General features: G+C 45.0%; 1 protein-coding gene across 5 annotated transcripts in view; it reads left to right on the top strand.

The window, feature by feature from the left end:
* znf385c (zinc finger protein 385C) overlaps positions 1 to 21968 on the top strand; it is a 389249-nt gene that overhangs the window by 337256 nt on the left and 30025 nt on the right. For 4 of the 5 annotated variants that reach the window (XM_078424387.1, XM_078424386.1, XM_078424388.1 and 1 more), the window contains exon 3: positions 6173 to 6283. In XM_078424387.1, coding sequence (XP_078280513.1) covers positions 6173 to 6283 — 111 coding nt within the window. Of the gene's footprint in view, positions 1 to 12; positions 87 to 6172; positions 6284 to 21968 lie in introns of those variants that run through there. The other variant, XM_078424389.1, reaches the window with a different exon arrangement.

Raw genomic sequence — 21968 nt, 5'->3', positions numbered from 1 at the left:
GAGAGAGAAACATTTCAAGTTCAATATTCTTCATCAGAAGGCATCGGAAATGTTAGCTCTGCTCTTATCAGATGCCGACTGACCTGGTGAGTGTTTCCACCACTTTCTGTTTTTATTTCAGATTGGTAACATTTTGAATAATATATGTATAAATTATGTATAATTTGTTTTGGGATTTGCCAATGTCCCTGTGATGCTGCTGCCAGCAAGATTTTTCATGGCAATCATAACTCTCACACATTTATCAATAAATTTGTACTTGATCTTCATTAACTTTTATAATCGCAGAACTGATTTTTGCCAGACGTCGTTTGCAACATCCACATATTCTGTCGCATTAACACAAATTATTAAAAATGTCCTTTCAATTTTGCTTTTTTTTACTTCATTTGTCTGAGGCAGATATTTAATCTAATATTAACTGAGTTTATTAAGTCGCCCTTCATAAATAAGTCTGTAAAGTCTTCTTATAAAATATTTTGCGCTGTTAAAATTAAAACACAGCAGCAAACAGTTTTCTATTCACGAAGCTATATTGAACCTAAACAGTGTTTTAGTTTTTTAGTTTAGAGATACAGCGCGGAAACAGGCCCTTCAGCCTACCGAGTCCGCACCAACCAGCGATCCTTACACATTATCACTACCCTACACACACTAGGGACAATTTTTACATTTACACCAAGCCCGTTAACCTACAAACCTGTACGTCTTTGAAGTGTGGGAGGGAACCAAAGAACTTGGAGAAAACCCATGCGCTCACGGGGAGTATGTACAAACTCCGTACAAACAACACCCGTAGTCTCTGGTGCTGTTATGCAGTAGCTCTACCGCTGCGCCACCGTGCCACACATTGTTCATCTTAGTCACATTGGGGTGAAGGCCCTGTTGCCGTGCTGCATTTTATTTATTTATTCGTGTCATCACACAGCTGTTGTCCAATAGTGAGCAAATTTTAGTGCCACGTCTTTGGCCTCTGCGAGGTCCTTTACAGTGCGTGTGACTGTGCAGCATGTCACAGCTCAGGAGATGGTCCATAGTCTGGAGGCCCCGTCCGCACTCGCAGTCTGCCGCATCTTCAGCACGTCCCCTCTTCAGCGTGTTCGATGTGCTCTTCCCCATGCCTGTCCGCAGTCTGTTGAGACGGCGCCAGGTTATCCACGGCTGGTCGGAACCTGGTGGGAGTTTCCCAGAAGGATCGATTGCCATGTGAATGTCTTCCGGAGATTTCTCCAGTCTCTCTTCCCAGAGTTTGAGCCTTCTGGACGATGCATTGCAGTCCAGGGGATGGACAGAAGAGAGGAAACTTCTGCGTGATTTCAAACGCTGAGGTGGCAAAGGGTGGTCATGTGGGGGGGGTCTTTCATCCTCTGATTGTCTGAGGCGTTCTTTTTGACGGGCTACTGCTCTTCAGATTCCAGGAGGTGCAATGCCAGAGAGTAGGTAGGTGTTGTCAGTCTTGGTAGGTTTCATGCATCCACAGGAGCCATAGCAGGAGCGTTCTCATTGCGGTCTCTGTCAGATTCTACAAGTATCTGCGAATCCTGCTACCACACCACACATTGTATCCATGCTGCATGACTCCGAGTGGGGTCAAGAGTGGCTTCATTACAGTTGTGCTCACTGTAAGGGAATGGCTTTACGTTGTTCACCTATTCATCCTAGTTCTATGTTGTCCCACTTTCACATCCACTCCCTACACACCCGGGGCAATTTACAGAGGACAGTTAACCTACAAACCTGCACCTGTTTTTCCCAGAGTAGGGGAATCAAGAACCAGAGGACATAGGTTTAAGGTGAGGGGGGATAGATCTGATAGGAACCTGTGAGGCAACTTTTTTACACAAAGGGTGGTCGGTATATGGAACGGGTTGGCAGAGGAGGTAGTTGAGCCAGGTACTATCACAGTTATGTTACATTTAGACAGGTACATGGATAGGACAGGTTTAGAGGGATATGGTTCAAATGCAGGCAGGTGGGACTAGTGTAGGTGGGGCATGATGGTCGGTGTGGTGGGCACGTTGAGCCGAAGGGCCTGTTTCCACGCTGCATGACTCTATGACTATGACTCTATCTTTCGGATGTGAGAGGAAACCGGAGCATCCGGAAGAAACCTACACTGTCATGGGGAGAACGTACAAACTCCACAAAGACAGCACCCGAGGTCAGGATCGAACCGGGATCGCTGGCACGGCGAGGCTGCAGCTCCCCCACTGTGCCACCTTTGGTTCCCTTTCACCTGCAATCGCCCTTAACTCTCTCCTTCTTACTCTCTAACTTCAATGACAGTGACAATGATACTTTATAGTCACATGTACCGAGGTACAATGGAATTCTCTGTTTTCATACAATCCAGTGAAATCATACTATAGATAAGCACAGTCGTAGGTATGGACAAAAGTGCAATGATTGTAATGGAAGAATAGTACGTTTTACCGAGGCAGTACACAAAGGGTTGCCACATTTCTAGCATCAACTTGTGCCCTTCCAGTTTCAAACTTTACAACCTGCCCCCATCAACAACTCTCCCTGCCATCGTGCCCCAAAACCCCACAGATCATCCCAAACCAGTCCTGCAGCATTGTTACAAAGAAAGAGGATGGATCTAGGTGTACCATTGATCCGGCCACTTACCGCATGTAGACTCTGGACAGAAGGAATGGGTGACGTTTCAGGTCGAGACCCTTCTTCAGTCTGAAGAAGGGTCTCGACCCGGAAAGTCACCCATTCCTTCTGTGATGAAATGCTGCCTGTCCCGCTGAGTTACTCCAGCATTTTGTGTCTATCTTCGGTTTAAACCAGCATCTGCAGTTCCTTCCTACAGCATACTGTATGTATATCCTTTGGAGCCAGGTGACAATACAAAAGCAAGTGGTATATTTCCATGGTACAGATTACATCTCACTGACTGAAAAACTATTAGTTAAACTTGCAGAATTTGTACAGGGAGGAACGTGCAATGAATATTTATGTGCTACGTTACATTTCAGAAAGGGGCCGTAATTGTTTTCCTTTGTCAGGCATAAATTTAGTTCCTTGCAGCTTTTCCATCTGATTGGAGCGCTCTTTGAGTGAAGATGGTTCTCATGTTAATTTACTGCTGGGCTCTGTTTCAACAAATCTTTTTTTCCTTTTTTGGACAATATTTGTTGTGAGGACATACGTGAGGACTGTGTTCAGGAGGAGAGACAGTGAGCAAGCGGCAGAGAGCTGTAGGCAGTCTGTGGGTTGATAATTCTGTAATCACCTGTCTGCTTGGTCCTAGAAAGGAATTCACTGAGCCGATAATGGCTTTACTGTGCAGACGTGTGCCTCTGAGACTGACGCACCTGCCTGTGTAATTAAATACGTTGAAAGGCAATCCAGCATTGTGCGTTTGTGTCGGGAGGTAGGAAAGGAGCTGACAGGAAAAATCAAACAGGTAGCCCTGTGTTTCCTGAGAGCATAAAGCAGTAACTGTACTGCGGACCACGTTTTTTTTGCCAGCGGCTGAAGGCGTATTTGACCGCGGTGAGTGGATTCCTGCTATTGTTAGCGTAGATTGAGTGTAGCCATGTGCATCCAGCAACAGTAGCAGTGGCTTTAACCCTTCCTGCACCCCACCTGCTGGGAGACGGAGAGGTTTGTTTCTCCCCAGCCAAACGACATGTCTGACGTGAAAATAAGAGGACATGCTGGAAATACGCAGCAGGCCAGGCAGCATCTGGTAAGAAACAAAGAGTTTGCGAGCTCGTGATGTGTAGGAGGGAGCCGCAGATGCTGGTTTACACCGATGAGGTAGACACAAAACGCTGGAGTAACTCATCGGGACAGGCAGCATCTCTGGAGCAAAAGGATGGGTGGCGTTTCGGTTCGAGTCTGAAGAAGGGTCTCGACCCCGAAACGTCACCTATTCCTTCTCTCCAGAGATGCTGCCTGTCCCTGGTGCTGAATTACTCCAGCATTTTGTGTCTATCATAAGTTCATAACTTAGAGGAGCAGAATTAGGCCATTAACCTAGGGATCTGAACCTAAACCTGACACCATGACAATGGGCTGATGGCAAGGGGAATGGGATTGTGAATGATTTCACCAGCAGCCAGAGTTTCTGGACCATTGATTCAAGGGCGTTAATTCAAATCTCACCAGAACGCCTGGGGAATTTAAATCCAAGTCAATAAATGAACTCGGAATTTAAGAAAACAAAAATGAAAGCCAGTCTCCATAATAGTAACAAAAGAAGTGTAAAATTGTCACAAAACCCCTTCTGGTTCCCCAGTGTGTGTGCGCAGAGGCAACTACCATTGTGGACCACGGGTAGATACAAAATGTTAGAATAGCTCAGCGGGACTGGCAGCATCTCTGGAGAGAAGGAATGGGTGATGTTTCGGGTCGAGACCCCTCTTCATTGTGGACCATCCTGGCCTGCGTGTGATCCCCAGATAGGGTTGCCAACTTCCTCACTCCCAAATAAGGGACTAGAGGAGCAAGGTAGACCACTTGACCCTTAAAACCGTAGTACGTCAAGGCGCCATTTTAGTAGGCAGAAACTTGCAGAAATATTTTAAAAGAAAAATAACAAAAATCTGTGAATTGATAGATGAGATATATTCTGCATTTTAATGGTATCATCACACATACTGTTCCCCCATAACACTGACTACACTGCGAGAGGCATAGCGAACGGCGGGTTTTGCCTACTAAAATGGCGGACGTTACGCTCTTTTGCGTACTACACTGCAGTGTAGGCGATTTCAACGGAGTGGTCCATCTTGTTCCTCTAGTATTTTTGGTCAGTGCTGCACATGATGCCAAGATAAACTAATCTCATCTGCCTGCACATGATCCATATCCCCATTGGATCTTTTGTTCCTATTTATTTACCTGCAGTACAGCAAAGTTAAGGTGCAGGCAAGGCAGAAAAAGCCAAACTAATTGGACAAAAGATTTGGGAAGTGTCCAACAAATAACAATTACCCATTGTGTAAGTGTCAGACTAAGTCAAAGCTGATATAAAAAAGGTCCACAAAGGTTTTCAAAAATGTATTTAGGCTGTGAGCTGTTTCCCATCAGGTTTTAATGTACTTAACACGGGTTTCAATTACAACTTCTCACTTCTCCTTTCTGACATGTTTAGATAATAGAAAGGAACTTTAGACCTGTGGCCCCTGATGCTGTTTCTCAGGATCACCTTCGCTTGTGAAGGTGGGAAGGCACATGAATCGTAATGCACGCACACATCAACGTAACAATACAGTCTCTCCCTGTGGCTTAGTAAGATTTCCCCTGCGATGAACATATGATAGGGCCGAACATAAACTGGATACAGTTGAAATGGAGACCTTTAATAAATACAATGGCCTGACGAACAGTAGAGTTAAAGTATAATGCAGTTGGCGCCCTTTTAGCGTGTCATTAGTACCATTCACAGGGGGTGTATTGGACCAGTTGGCTGGCTGACCTAGTTGCCACTGTACAGTCATTGCCGCTACTCCATTCTCTGGAGTCTGAAGAAGGGTCTCGACCCGAAACGTCACCCATTCTTTCTCTCCAAAGATGCTGCCTGTCCCGCTGAGTTACTCATTTTGTGTCTAACACCATTTTCTAGGTTCTAGGTAACACGCAGGACAAAAAAATAGAAAAGACAAATAACTGCGGTTTCCAGAAATCTGAAATAAAAAACGAAAACACTGGAAAAACTCAGAACATCAGGCAGCATCAGTTAAGAGAGGTACAGGGTTAATTAACAGTCTGTCTGAAGAAGGATCTCGACCAAAAACATCACCCATTTCTTCTCTCCAGAGATGCTGCCTGACGCGCTGAGGTACTCCAGCATTTTGTGATACCTTCGATTTGTACCAGCATCTGCAGTGATTTTCCTACAGGGTTAACATTTCAGGTCCGTCATCCTTCTGACAAAAGGTCTTTGAATCTGAAACATTAACCAGTATCTCTCTCCACAGATGCTGCCTGGTCAGCTGAGCTCTTCCAGTATTTTTCTGTTTTTATTTATAATTTTAAAAAAGAGAGATTTCTTCTTCTCAAACCTCTAAAATATTTGTCCCAGTGATCATGAGACCAGATTCTCAAGTTACCGATTCTCTGTTTACAATTTATTTTTGCAATAATTTGCCATTTATTTTTGTAGCGTTTCATGGGGCGAATTGTGCTCTAAATGTGGTTATTTTAATTGCAGATGGATCCAGTGCAAAAGGCTGTAATAAACCACACGTTTGGCGTAACACTGCCACCGAAAAAGAAGCACGTCATCTCTTGCAACGTATGCCATCTGAGATTCAACTCAGAGGTGAGATGCTTCCCTTGGTTGGAACATTACCCTTTGTAACATCGCACAGATCAACAGCCTTCCTGCTGTTAAGGGCAAGCAAACCTGCTGCTCAAACCTTAACAAGGCAGAGAGAGATAGGTAGATTCTAGTACGGGTGTCAGAGGTTGTGGGGGGAAGGCAGGAGAACGGGGTGAGGAGGGAGAGATGGATCAACCGTGATGGAGTGGCGGAGTAGACAATGGGCCAAATGGCCTAATTCTGCTCCTCTCATTTGTGAACTTATGAACTTAACATACATGGCACACACATGCAACTCTGGGAATGAATGGTTCCAGACATGATGGGATGTTATGGGGAGTGAAATAACCACATGCAAAATTCACATCTCTGGCTCGAGTTTCTGCAGACTCATTTGTCCACTAACTAACGCAATTGTCCACTCATTTGTCCACTAACTAACGCAATTGTCCACTAAATTGTCCACTAACTAACGCAATTGGGCAGCAGTTTAAGCCTAACATTTTTTGTCCTGAACAAAATACTTTCTGCTCTTCATTTGAGATAGTAACCTGGTGGTGCTTTGTTAACACAGCTGAAAATGTGTTTATCACATTAGTTTAGTTTAGTTTAGTTTAGAGATACAGCGTGGAAACAGGCCCTTCGGCCCACCGAGTCCGCACCGACCAGCGATCCCCACACATTAATACAAGCCTACACACACAACGGACAATTTACACTTAGACCAAGTATACAAACCCGAGCCAATTAACCTACAAAACCTGCACGTCTTTGGATTGTGGGAGGAAACCGAAGATCTCGGAGAAAACCCACGTGGTCACGGGGAGAACATACAAACTCCATACAGATAGCACCCGTAGTCAGGATTGAACCCGGGTCTCAGGCGCTGCAAGTGCTGTAAGGCAACAACTCCACCATTGTGCCACTGTGCTGCCCTTTTTAGTTTAGAGATGCACCGCTGAGGCAGGCCCTTTGGCCCACCGAGTCCGCGCCGACCAGCGATCCCCACGCATCACACTATCCTACACACACCAGGGACAATTTTACATTTATATACTAAGCCAATTAACCTACAAACCTGTACGTCTTTGGAGTGCGCGAGGAAACCGAAATTCGCGGAGAAAACCCACGCAGGTCATGGGGAGAACGTACAAACTCCCATAACCGGGATCAAACCCGGGTCTCTGGCGCTGTAAGTGCTGTCAGGCAGCAACTCAACTGCTGCCTCCCTTAAACAGGCAGATTACTGGCATTTTGATTTATTCACAAAATGCTGGAGTAACTCAGCAGGTCAGGCAGCATCTCGGGAGAGAAGGAATGGGTGTCGGGTCGAGACCCTTCTCAGATTACTGGCATTGGTTTGTCTTGGAATCATGTTTAGCACAGATAATATGGGCCGAAGGGCCTGTTCAATATTTCCATGTTATACTTCAATACTTCAATACTTCTATAATATGTGAGTAACTTGATGTTAAAACCCTAAAAAATGACCATGAACAACAATATAGGAATACGAGGAACTGCAGATGCTGGAAAAAGTGTCGTGACTAGAAACCTATCTATTCCCCCCACAGATACCTGCTGAGTTCCTCCAGCACTTTGTGCATTGATACAAGAGTACCTGCATATTTTACAAGTGTGCTAGAAACAAGTTCTAAGTACATTCAATATGTTTTGATATTAAAAAAATGTTAATGCAGTGTGCGCAGAAAGTATATTTTAAAAAAGCGTACTTTTCAACAACTCTATAAACAGCGGCAATCGGGCTTAATTTACAACGTGATTAATTTGATCTGCAGGCATTGTCAGTCTTGCGAACAATCTCTTACCCTGGTTTGACCACTCAATGCAGTTGCTCTGGATATAATGTGCAAGATGCATCTTCTGGATGCACTGGGACGCATCCTCAGTGATGTGACCTGGGGTCATGGGGTGTTTGGGGTCTCACAACATCAGACCCCCTCGCCCAGGTGACCCAGCCGGGGTTGATCAGGCCCCGACTTGCGTCCCAGCAGCAACTGTCCACGGATCAGCCCTCTTAATCCAAAGCCGCCTAGTGCCTTTCTCTGCGGCTTCGCTTGCGGATTGAACACCTTCATTGATGTAGAAATGTGCCCCAAAGAAAGATAAAAGCTCAATCATTCCACCAAACAGCCTCCTTGCCAAACATTTTGATATAAGGCAACTCCATTGCCTTGTACAGCTGTTTCAACAAGGTTAACAACTCATGCAAAGTAATTGCAGCATGTTTCAGGCACGTTGTGACTTCTTGTTAAAAATTGAATTTATTTTGTAACACAACCAAAATTTATTCTGCGTTCTGGTTTCCTCAGAAATTGCATAAATCTTCTGCTTAATCTCGTTTCGTAAGATGTGCAGTGAACAACAAACCCTCCCATTTCCTGCAGGACCTTTCACAAAGCAATGGGTTCAGAAGGCACTTCACAAGAGCCTGGCTATCGGTGCCAGGCTGTGCAAGGAGAGGGCCAAAGGCCTTGAAAGGAGAACAATTTCAAGCAGCCGTTTTAAAGGGAATTAAGAGGCAGAGTGGTTTAGGGAGGAAATTTTAGAGCTTAGGTCCTTGGCAGCTGAAGACATGCTTTTTAATGGCAGAGTGATTAAAATCAGAAGTGTACAAGAGTCAAAAGTAAAGGATGCCGTGATGCTTTGATGTGAAATGTTCCCATGAATCAGCTTCTAATCAGGGTCCGAATGTAGGAGATAGAAATTGGGAGGGGTCGCCATGACACCAGGCAGAAATATGATCTGCCCCACTGTGTGTATCCATTATGTTGCATTTGGAGCATTAACAGGTACTTCTGAGTTTGAGATTGAGTTTTGAGTTCAGTTTGTTGTCACGCGTACCGAGGTTCAGTGAAAGGTTTTTGTTGCGTGCCGACCAATCAGCGGAAAGACAATGCACGATTACAATCGAGTGTACAGATAGGTCCTTCTCGGATAAAGGGCATCATTTTCAGCAAAGGAGACAATCCCTGTCTCATCTTTTGCGCTTGCGTATTTTCAAACTTCTGTACCTCTTGCCTAGTGGGAGCGGGGAGGAGAGAGACTGCCCGGGGTGAGACTGGTCTTTGATTATGCTGGTGGCCTTGCCGAGGCAGCAGGAACTCGACCGATCCTTGAATTATACAACCATCAAGACCAACAGAGACTCACTGTACCTCAGAACCATCCCTGTTTGGAATCCTTTGCCACCGCGTGTAAACCTACTGCTGATAGTAAACCTTTTAAACTGTTGCTTGCAAACACTAAATGTTAAATCTGCAACTGCATGCAGGAGGGACTGCACGTTTATAGCCCGACAGCGGTGGTTGCTGCATTACCAACAAGACAAGACAAGACAGGGCAGCGTGAAGTGTAGATGGAGTCGACAGGGGGGGAGGTTAGTTTGCGTGATGGTCTGGGCTGCGTCCACAACTCTGCAATTTCTTGCTGTCTTGGAAGACGCTGTTTCCAAACCATGCTGTGAGGCATCGCAGTAAAATGCTTTCTCTGGCGTTAAGTGCATTAACGTCTCAGGTGAGGGCTAGTAAATCTGGTACTGGAGCTCACCCCTCACTACTGCACTGAACTGACAGCTGGGGTTTTTGTGCTCAATTCTCCGGCGTTGGGCTTGAATCCAGAGTTGAGCGGCACTCCTAATAAACCTACTGCACAGTCATCAAACATAATTACATTTCATTTTATATTGTGCCATGAAAACCAACAACTTGTTGAGTTTGATTTCAAATGCCATTACTCTGGAGGTGGGCCCAGTTATTCATTCGGAGTAAAATTCCTGCAGTTGGTACTTTACCAAAGAAGAGCAGAACATTCTGTGGGCCTTCAGGAAAGAGAAACAGGGTTGACTGTGCAGGTCACTGACTTTCCATCAGACCTGATGAAGGGCCATTGATCTGAAGCATTTACTCCGTTTCTCTCTCCACGGATGCTTGCTGACCTGATGAGAATTTTTAGTTTTATTTCAGATGCAATTTTTATTTTGTTTATCGGTTATTTGAACAAAGTTGTATGACTAACTTCTTCAGTAGATTGTAGAATATCCCATTAAACTACTTGACCTAAGATTAATTGTAAAGCAAAGTCCTTTTTTAAACTGCATAGGAAGGAACTGCAGATGCTGGTTTACACCAAAGATAGACACAAAATGCTGGAGTAACTCAGCGAGACAGGCAGCATCTCTGGAGAGAAGGAATGGGTGACGTCTCGGGTCAAGACCCTTCTTCTGGGTCTCGATGTCTGGATCTCTTTTCTCCAGAGATGCTGTCTGTCCCGCTGAGTTACTCCAGCATTTTGTATCTATCCTTTTTTAAACCTCTGGTTTTCAATGAGTTCACTATTTGCTGCCTATCCTTTCCTCTGCCGACTATTTCAAGATTATTTGCCTCTTTCCCCTTTGCTTCTCTCTGCCATACAGAATCCCTGTATCAGATGCCGCACATCTGTTGCCCAAGGCTTGGCCAGCTTAAGTTTAAAAGATTAATTAGACCCTCGTAGGATGATAGAATCTTTGCAGCAGAGAAGCATGCCATCGACCCATCAAAGAGTTACTGGCCCTCTTGTAGAATTGTTCAGTGAACACCAGGTAACAGAAGGAAATAGGAACAAGAATAGTTCACATAGCCGCTCACGCCTGCCCCACCATTGAATATGATCATGGCTGATCTGTCCCAGGGGTCCCAGCCCCCCCCCCCCCCCCCCCCCCCCCCCCCCCCCCCAATGATCTAGTTCCCCCTTCTTCCATTGCTCTTTCTCTGTAACTTTACAAATCATTTTCCAAGTGTCAATACAATGCTCTTCTGCAAACCCCCATTGGTTGGGCAGCAGAGTTGCTGCCTTACGGCGCCAGAGACCCGGTACAAAAAGTCGTAAATTCTCCCTCGCATGTAGGGTAGTGCTGCCGTGAGGGGTGATCGCTGGTCGGCGTGTACATGGTGGGCCGGAGGACCTGTTTCCCACACTCTATCTCTACATTCTAAAGTGCACTCATTGGAACACCTTGTAGAACCTGTCTTCATTGTCTACGCTCCACTCTGCAACTCTCCAGAGGTGCACCTGCCTTGTTTCACCTGGTGGGTTCCCCATGTCCATCCTTGTTCCCACCGCTCCACTGGATCTTTGAAGTCAGTTTGTGTTGTAAACCCTTGATTCCAACGGTGGTAGCCATCTGTAGAGTTTTGATGCCTCTTTTTATTAACAGTTCAATTTATATTATTCTATTTGAGAATGATTTCACCCATAAATCTCGAGGAAAAAATATATGTTGGTCACATTGGGTTTTCAAGAAGAATTAATTTATTTTCCTCGTTATGCTCATGCTGACTCAGTATGTTTAAGGATTGAGATAATATTTAGTTCTTTATTTCTTGATCCAGCTTGGGTTCTGGAGGGCCAAGCTCAAGATGAACTTCCACACGCCCTGAAACATGGTTTTGTTTATCATCATCATATCATATATATACAGCCGGAAACAGGCCTTTTCGGCCCACCAAGTCCGTGCCGCCCAGCGATCCCCGTACATTAACACTATCCTACACCCACTAGGGACAATATTTACATTTACCCAGCCAATTAACCTACATAGTTTAGTTTAGTTTAGTATATTGTCACGTGTACCAACGGTACAGTGAAAATCTTTGAAGCACTTCCCTCTGGAAGGCGACTCCGGACTGTCAAAGCAGCCACAGCCAGACATAAAAACAGCTTTTTTCCACGAGTAGTAGTTCTATTCAATAACCAAATTCTGTAGTCTCTTTTTTGCTCTGGTTTATTTTCACCCACATGTTTAGACCATAATGGTGTGTCCTTATTTTTTTGATGTGGTTATGCTTTATTCTTAATTGTTAACTGTATGTTTGTGTTGTCATTTGTGAGTGGAGCACCAAGGCACATTCCTTGTATGTGCACATACTTGGCCAATAAACTTGTTCATTCATTATTGCGCGCTGTCCAGTCAGAGGAAAGACTGTACGTGATTACAATCACCCCGTCCACAGTGTACAGATACAGCATAAAGGGAATAACGTTTAGTGCAAGATAAAGTTCAGCTACAACAAATCAGATATTGGAAGTTTTATTCATCCAGGAAAGAACCCGTGAGAAATTATGAATTGTAATCCACTGAGGAATTCATATAAATCCCTCAATCCCAGGTTTTGGTCCAATAATTTTTTGCAATGGAGCAAAGAGTTAACGGTGTTCGCCAAGCTTGGCTCCTTGTTGTAAAAGGCCGTTTTCATGCTGGGAGAACTTCTAAAGCTCTTCCATCTGTCCCTCGCTCCAGATGTTGAAGATTTATATTTTTAGCGGCACTTGTACAACTAAAGCGAAAATAAACACGACATTGACACAAAATGGCTCCGTTGGTGACACTTGGCATCTGAGTCAAACGTTTGTGAGTTCATGACCCATTCCAAAGGCCTGAGCAGAAATATCTGTCCTGACACTCCAGCAGAGATTTGTCAGACTGCTACACTGTGGGATGCTGTCTTTCTTTAGACTGAGATTTTAGAGTAAGAACCATTGATTTCTCAGGTGCCCACACAGGATCCGACAGCGTTATTGTGGAAAGAGCAGGGAAGTTATTCTTGGAGTCACAGCCACTATTTATTAGAGCAGCGTAGGAAAGAACTAAATAATGCTGGCTAAAATCGAAGGTAGACACAAAATGCTGGAGTAACTCAGCGGGACAGGCAGCATCTCTGGAAAGAAGGAATGGATGACGTTTCGGGTCGAGATCCTTCTTCGTTTATTAGAACAGTGCGGGAACGGGTCCTTCGGCCCACAATGTCTGTGCTGAACATGATGCCAAGTTGAACTGATCTCATTTGCCCGTACATGATCCATATCCCTCCATTCCTTGCACTTCCATGTGTGCCTATCTAAAAGTCTCGTAAAAAGTCACTGTCGTATCTGCCTCCAACTCCTCCCCTGGTAATGCCCTCAAGCCCCCACCACTCTCTGTGTAAACAACTTGCTCCGTATATTTCCCTTTGACTTTCCCCCTCTCACCTTACACCTATGCCCTCTAGTGGTGGACATTTCTACCCTAGGGGAAATAAAGGTTCTGACTGTCTACCCATATCTATGCCTCTCATAAATTTGTATACTTCAATGGGCGGCACGGTGGCGCAGCGGTAGAGTTGCTGCCTTACAGCGAATGCAGCGCCGTAGACTCAGGTTCGATCCTGACTACAGGCGCCGTCTGTATGGAGTTTGTACGTTCTCCCCGTGACCTGCGTGGGTTTTCTCCGAGATCTTCGGTTTCCTCCCACACTCCAAAGACGTACAGGCATGTAGGTTAATTGGCTGGGTAAAATGTAAGAATTGTCCCTAGTGTGTGTAGAATAGTGTTGGTGTGCCGGGATCGCTGGGCGGCGCGGACTTGGTGGGCTAAAGGGGCCTGTTTCCGCGCTGTATCTCTAAATCTAAAAAAAAAAAAAAAATCTACCAAGTCTCCCCTCAACCTCCAACGTTCCAGAGAAAACACTCCGAGTTTATCTAACCTCTACTGGTAGCTGAAACCCTCCAATCCAGACGGCAAACCTCCTCTGTACCTTCTCCGGAGCCTACACATCCTTCCAGTGATCAGGCGACCAGAACTGCGCGCAATGCTTCAAATTTATTCCCCAATCGATATCACCGAATCAAATTGCCCAATGAATATCCTATTACTGTATAAGTCAGATTGTAATATTGTTCATGTGGAAGACAAAGTTATAAATTATTTCACTGGCTGTAAAGTGGTGTGAAACATCCTGAAAGGATCGTGAACAATAAAATATGAATGCAAGTCAATAGACAATAGACAATAGGTGCAGGAGGAGGCCATTCGGCCCTTCAAGCCAGCACCACCATTCAATGTGATCATGGCTGATCATTCTCAATCAGTACCCCATTCCTGCCTTCTCCCCATACCCCCTGACTCCGCTATCCTTAAGAGCTCTATCTAGCTCTCTCTTGAATGTATTCAGAGAATTGGCCTCCACTGCCTTCTGAGGCAGAGAATTCCACAGATTCACAACTCTCTGACTGAAAAAGTTTTTCCTCATCTCAGTTCTAAATGGCCTACCCCTTATTCTTAAACTGTGGCCCCTGGTTCTGGACTCCCCCAACATTGGGAACATGTATCCTGCCTCTAACGTGTCCAACCCCTTAATAATCTTATATGTTTCGATAAGATCTCCTCTCATCCATCTAAATTCCAGTGTATACAAGCCTAGTCGCTCCAGTCTTCCTTTATCGCGTGGCAGCCGACCAGTGTAATCTTCTCTCTCAACCCACTCCAACAGCCCATACACAGTTGGGCTGGTTCTCTCGAAAACCCCCACCCCTATTCACAAGGCCGCAATCTTTAGAGGGGGCAGGGCGTGTGGGTGAAGCAGAGAGCCTGCCTGAGCCTTTTCCCACGCACATCATTTCAGTCAGCATCCTTTAGGGGCAATGAAGCGGTGAGAATGGCTTTTACGACTCAATTCATTTTTGTCAAATTGTGGTTCCACTGTTAAACTCGCCAGTATCATTTGCATTTTAATGACACAAATGATTTTTTTTTTTTTTGTGGAATTCTAATAAAGTGTGATGAAATGGAGTGATAAAAGAATAAACTGGTGATGGGGTAGAGAGTGTCTGAAATATGTTTCACTGAACTGTAGTAAATTTAATGACAAATAGTCAAGGGAGAATCATTAATGAATTCTGTCTTTGTACTGAGAAAAGAAAATAGCCTTGCTTCTTGCAGAAGCTGGTTTGACATTTGCAAGCTGTCGAAGTCCATATTTATTTTCGCCTGTTTCATATTTATAAATCTTATATTTGCACAGTAGATTATTTAAACTAAGCTAGAAAAAGCACATCCTTTAAGTGTAAAACTATACGTACCCTGGTGAAACATTATACCCAGATTGTAAAGGACTTTCAGGAGTTGATCAGTGGAGCTAAGTTTAAAACAATACATTCGGAAATAACAAGGGATATTTTTTTTAAAAGATAGGTCAAAGATCTGTATTAATCGATCCACTGCAAAGCGGAATTGAAGGGTAAAGATATTAATATCATCACTAATGTGATGTCAGGCTACCAAGGAGAGTACACATTGTAAAAGTCTCATTGTTTGTTGGAAATACTTTTGATGACTTCCAAAGATGAAGTTAAATTTCGTGTGAGGGAAGGGAGGAATTAACAAAGGAATAAGGTGTCCAGATGCAGTATTCGTTCATTAAACTTAAGGAAGCCGAGATAATGAACCCGAATGGACTGCAGTGTCCAAAGCTCTTCTGTTTTGCTGATCATCAACAAACAGAACAAGGGCAAATTCCCCAACTAAACATTGGTTGTTGAAGGCAGGTAACACTCAACTAACAGTGGTGGTTGCTAAGACAATGTTATACCAGTCCAGTTTTTGAGTTATCGAGTCATACAGTGCAGGAACAGGCCGTTCAGCCCAACTCATCAATGCTGATCCGGGTGCCATATGTAAGATGTCCTATCTGCCTGCATTTGGCCCATTTCTTAAAGGCTACACTAAGTCATACAGTACATTCAGCAAACTTCTTATATGGACATTTCTATATGTGACTTGGGAAATAGTTTATATTCTTCAGAGATTTGTTGGAAAGTGAATATATGTTGGAAGGAACTGCAATTGTTGGTTTAAACTGAAGATAGACAAAAGGCTGGAGTAACGTAGCGGGTCAGGCAGCATCTCATGAGAAAAGAAAGAGTCTGAAGAAGGGTCCCCACCCAAAACGTCACCCATTCCTTCTCTCCAGAGATGCTGCCTGACCTGCTGAGTTACTCCAGCTTTTTGTGTCTACTGTTAGAAAGTGGAACCGCACCTGAGGATTCGAATATTATACCAAATTTTGAAAAGGAACTTGGGCAGCTCAGCAATTAAAAGCAAATGAGCCTAACATCAGTTGTGAGATTATTAGGAGGATCCTACAGAGAGAAGATAATTACATAGTTCTGGCACTGGGAGACAAAATAGCTACTGAAGGAAAGCTTGTAGTATCAAGCTTTTTGGAAAGACCTTTCAAACTGATGATCTACAGATTAACAAAGAAGGTTTTAGTAAAGGTTTTGACACTGGCATGTACCCTCACTTGTATCCACCTATCACTTGTCAGGCTTTGACCCGGAATGGCGGGACTGTCGTATGTTGAAAGGCTGGAGCGATTGGGCTTGTATACACTGGAATTTAGAAGGATGAGGGGGGATCTTATTGAAACATATAAGATAATTAGGGGATTGGACACATTAGAGGCAGATAACATGTTCCCAATGTTGGGGGAGTCCAGAACTAGGGGCCACAGTTTGAGAATAAGGGGTAGGCCATTTAGAACGGAGATGAGGAAGAACTTTTTCAGTCAGAGGGTGGTGAAGGTGTGGAATTCTCTGCCTCAGAAGGCAGTGGAGGCCAGTTCGTTGGATGCTTTCAAGAGAGAGCTGGATAGAGCTCTTAAGGATAGCGGAGTGAGGGGGTATGGGGAGAAGGCAGGAACGGGGTACTGATTGATAGTGATCAGCCATGATCGCATTGAATGGCGGTGCTGGCTCGAAGGGCTGAATGGCCTACTCCTGCACCTATTGTCTATTGTCTATTGTCTATTGCCCTGTTTTCTGTTTTCTCCCTCCTACTAACAATCTGAAGAAAGATTGTTATTGAGGGAGTGCAGCGTAGGTTCACCAGGTTAATTCCCGGGATGGCAGGACTGGGCTTGTATTCGCTGGAATTTAGAAGGATGAGAGGGGATCTTATAGAAACATAAAATTCTTAAAGGATTGGACAGGCTAGATGCAGGAAAAATGTTCCCGATGTTTTGAAGAGTCCAGAACCAGGGGTCACAGTTCAAGAATAAGGGGTGGGCCATTTAGGACTGAGATGAGGAAAAACCTTTTCACCCAGAGAGTTGTGAATCTGTGGAATTCTCTGCCACAGAAGGCAGTGGAGGCCACTTGACTGGATGCTTTCAAGAGAGAGTTTGATTTAGCTCTTAGGGCTAAAGGAATCAAGGGATATGGGGTAAAAGCCCACTGTCTTCCTGTCTCCACCTATATCCTTCCTTTGTCCCGCCCCCCTGACATCAGTCTGAAGAAGGGTCTCGACCCGAAACGTCGCCCATTCCTTCTCTCCTGAGATGCTACCTGACCTGCTGAGTTACTCCAGCATTTTGTGAATAAATACTGATTTTGGATGATCCGAAATCAACCAATATTGATTGGCAGTGCTGGCTCGAAGCACCAAATGACCTACTCCTGCACCTATTTTCTATGTTCCTATGTTTTTATGAAAGGTCCTGACCCAAAAGGTCCTCTGTCCCCCCCCCCCCCCCCCCCCCCCCTCCCCCACACATGCTGCCTGACCCGTTAGGTTCCTCTAGCACAATGTTTTTGTAGAAAATCAGCCTGCCAAGCAAGCATTTACGAGGGGGCAAGATTGTAGAGCCGACAAGTAAATTGGCTTAACTGTGCAAGAGAAACGAGGTTGTGAAGTGGCGGAGAGGTAGGGATTCAGTGCTGCCCACTGTGTATATAAACCTGGCAGACCGACTGGGGCTCTGAAACCAAGCTGCTAAAGCCACCACACAAGGTGTTGCGTGTGACGTGGGTCCCCCTATTACAGCACACAGGTCACCTAATGCGTACCAGTTCAGTGAACCTGAGGTTGAAGTTCATTCCCGGTCACTAGCATCAAATGGGTATTATATTAGCAACGACGCATTCAATCTGTCTCCAGAATTCAGTTCCTTTGGAGAGTATAATAAGCTGCTGTCACTGTGAGCGCACGGCTGGAACAAGGTTTATAAACTGCATTCCTACAGGGTCCGTAATCCAAAGTATGGACGTTCTGGAAAGGGCTTTTTTTCCCCTCGCAGATAGAACATGGAACAGTGGTACAGCACGGGAACTGGCCCTTCGGCCCACTATGTCCGTGCTAAACGTGTCGCCCAGAAAATCTGATCTCATCTGCCTGCGCGTGATCCAGATCACTCAATTTTCTGCCTATGCGTGCGTATCTAAAAGCCTCTTAAACGCCACTATCGAATCGGCCTCTGCCACCACCTCTGGCAGCTCGTGGCTGGATCCCATCACCATATGTGTAAAAAAATGTCCCCCTGCCCGCCTCCTGTAAACTTTGGCCCTCTCACCTAAATGCTTTGCACACTAGTCTTTGACATTTCCACCGTGGGGGGAAAAAGGTTCTGATTGTCTACCCTATCTGTGCCTCTGTCCCTCTCTTCCCCTCCCCCTTCCCAGATCTCCCTCTATCTTCCTGTCTCCACCTATATCCTTCCTTTGTCCCGCCCCCCTGACATCAGTCTGAAGAAGGGTCTCGACCCGAAATGTCACCCATTCCTTCTCTCCTGAGATGCTGCCTGACCTGCTGAGTTACTCCAGCAATTTGTGAATAAATACCTTCGATTTTTACCAGCATCTGCAGTTATTTTCTTATACTCTCGTCCCCTTATGTATACCTATAGGTGCTTGTTCTCCATGTGATCACAGACCAGTCCAGTCTCTCGAAAGCAGCAGAGATGTTTCTATAAGAATAAGTCTCTGCATTTCCTTGGAGCAGCTCCCACTTTCCTAGTTTAACGTGCCAAAAATCTAGCTGGTGCATAATTACCCTGTCACCTCAGATTGATAAAATATCAACTTGCAAAGGCATCAATCAAGGAAAGGTAGTGAGGGGTGAAAGGCACTTAGTTTGGCATGCACAGCGTACAAGATTTTCACACGTCATGCCTCCAATTTCCCATCTGTTGTGGACGGGAAAGTGCAACCGAGCCGACTGCAAGTTGGCAGCGCACATTCCTAGCAGGCACCAAGGAATAATGCAGCAGAACCTCAAGTTGTAGCAGGCACCAAGGAATAATGCAGCAGAACCTCAAGTTGTAGCAGGCACCAAGGAATAATGCAGCGGAACCTCAAGTTGTAGCAGGCACCAAGGAATAATGCAGCAGAACCTCAAGTTGTAGCAGGCACCAAGGAATAATGCAGCGGAACCTCAAGTTGTAGCAGGCACCAAGGAATAATGCAGCGGAACCTCAAGTTGTAGCAGGCACCAAGGAATAATGCAGCAGAAGCTCAAGTTGTAGCAGGCACCAAGGAATAATGCAGCAGAACCTCAAGTTGTAGCAGGCACCAAAGAATAATGCAGCAGAAGCTCAAACCCTGCACAATCCGCAGGCATTGCCACTTTCATTTCACTGCACATCGTGTATGTGTATGTGACAAATAAACTTGACTTGACTTGACTTGATTTATGGGCGCACCAAAAGGCAACCACTCCCTTCAATTATCTCCCATATCGGATTGAGTTCACAACAAGAGCATTGCAACCTTTAGTCGAAGTGTCGACACTAGAAACTGCAGATGCTGCTTTACAACAACAAAAAAGACACAAAGTGCTGGAGTAACTCAGCGGGTTTGGCAGCATCTCTGGAGAATATGGATAGGCGACGCTTCACAAAACCTTCACCGGAGATGCTGCCTGGTCCGCTGAGTTACTCCAGCACTTTGTGTCCTTTTTCTGTAAAGCAGCATCTGCAGTTCCTTGCATCCAAAGGTCCTCCCCTAAACTCGGGTACTGTCCAATTGGCCTCTACCCCATTGAGGATATTGGCCTTTGTCAATGGAACCGATACACCACAATGCTGAGAACTGTATTCTGCACTCGACTGTATATCTTCCCCTTTGCTCTACCTATTGTATTCGAGTTTGATTTGATTGTATTGATATCTGGTTTACCTGATTTGTTTGCACAGCATGCAAAGCAAAACCTTTCACTGTACATCAGTGCACGTGACAACAATAAACCCAAACCAGTAATATTTTGTGGAATAAAACCATTCGTCACTTATGCTTTAACGTAAAACACCTTCCATCGATCACAGATCCTACCTCTCAAAAAAGCTGCAGTTCATTTCTTCTCACCACGTTATTTTCGTGCTGAGGTTTCTTTGAGCTATACAAGTATGAGATTGTTTTCTCCTCTTACTTCCCACTGTGATACAGGTAACTTGTTTCTCAGTTTCGGTGTCTTCCTGTACGGTTTTTGCCTACTTAATTCTCTATTAGCTTTGCAAGAGTTTTGTATCCAACACTGAGTGAAAAAAGACGCAAAGTGCTGCAGCAACTCAGCGGGTCAGGCAGCATCTCTGGAGAACGTGGATAGGTGGCCTTTCGTGTTCGGGACCCTTCTTCAGTATCTATGATTCAGGGTCATTTAATAGTTTATGTCTGACCTTTTAACTTTTCGAATAATCTCTTCATCCCTGCCCTTCTGATTTTTCCCATCTGTGGTGAATTTGGTTCAGTCACTTTATTAGCCGATTGTGCATGTCAGACAATAGACAATATACAATAGGTGCAGGAGGAGGCCATTCGGCCCTTCGAGCCAGCACCGCCATTCAATGTGATCATGGCTGATCATTCTCAATCAGTACCCCGTTCCTGCCTTCTCCCCATACCCCCTGACTCCGCTATCCTTAAGAGCTCTATCCAGCTCTCTCTTGAATGCATTCAGAGAATTGGCCTCCACTGCCTTCTGAGGCAGAGAATTCCACAGATTCACAACTCTCTGACTGAAAAAGTTTTTCCTCATCTCAGTTCTAAATGGCCTACCCCTTATTCTTAAACTGTGGCCCCTTGTTCTGGACTCCCCCAACATTGGGAACATGTTTCCTGCCTCTAACGTGTCCAACCCCTTAATAATCTTACACGTTTTGATAAGATCTCCTCTCATCCTTCTAAATCCCAGTGTATACAAGCCTAGTCGCTCCAGTCTTTCAACATATGATAGTCCCGCCAATCCGGGAATTAACCTAGTAAACCTACGCTGCATGCCCTCAATAGCATGCCGTGGTTGTATTGGGATTGCAGTACCTTCCTGAGTATTAAGTGAAGTCAAGGTAGTGCCTCGTCGAGATTAGTAAACACTCTCCCCGTCTGAATGAAATTCCACTGAACAATGTTACTTCTCAGAGCGATGGATGAATCTTTGGCTGCCGGCCTGATTGAAGCCAGGCGAAACCTAAGATTGAAAAAAATGTCAACTTCTCCATCAAAGTGCAGAGATGAAGAAGCAATCTTAGAGTTCCTCTGACTCATCAAAACCAAGGCAAAGTTACAAACACAAAAGCTGTGATCCCAACCTTCCCATTTAGTCTTACTTTACGTTTCATGTCAGACATAAGATTCGTGACAGCCCACAGCAGGCATCCTGAAGCACTAGAAACCCACACCAACACTCTCCTGGCAAAATCCTTCAAATCCATTGGCAGGATAAACAATTTAATGGGAGCATCGTCTCCCAGGCCAACATTCCCAACACAATGTTCAGATCACACGTGTGGAATTCTTTGCCACTGGAGGCCAGGTCAATGGATATTTTTAAGGCAGAGATAGATAGATCCTTGATGAGTGCGGGTGTCAGGGGTAACGGGGAGAAGGCAGGAGAATGGGGTTAGGAGGGAAAGATAGATCAGCCATGATTGAATGGCGTAGACTTGATAGGCCGAATGGCCTAATTCTACTCCTATTACCTATGACCTTCTGACACTTAACCCTCTGCTTAGTGGAAGAAGTCTAAACGACCCACTCACCATCCTGTCAGTAACCACTGCCTCCCCCTGTGGCAGGGTGTGTGGGGCCCACGATGTGC

Source organism: Rhinoraja longicauda, chromosome 29 (assembly GCF_053455715.1).
Source record: "Rhinoraja longicauda isolate Sanriku21f chromosome 29, sRhiLon1.1, whole genome shotgun sequence".
NCBI lineage: Eukaryota > Metazoa > Chordata > Chondrichthyes > Rajiformes > Arhynchobatidae > Rhinoraja > Rhinoraja longicauda.
This window is presented reverse-complemented; position numbering and strand designations above follow the sequence as displayed.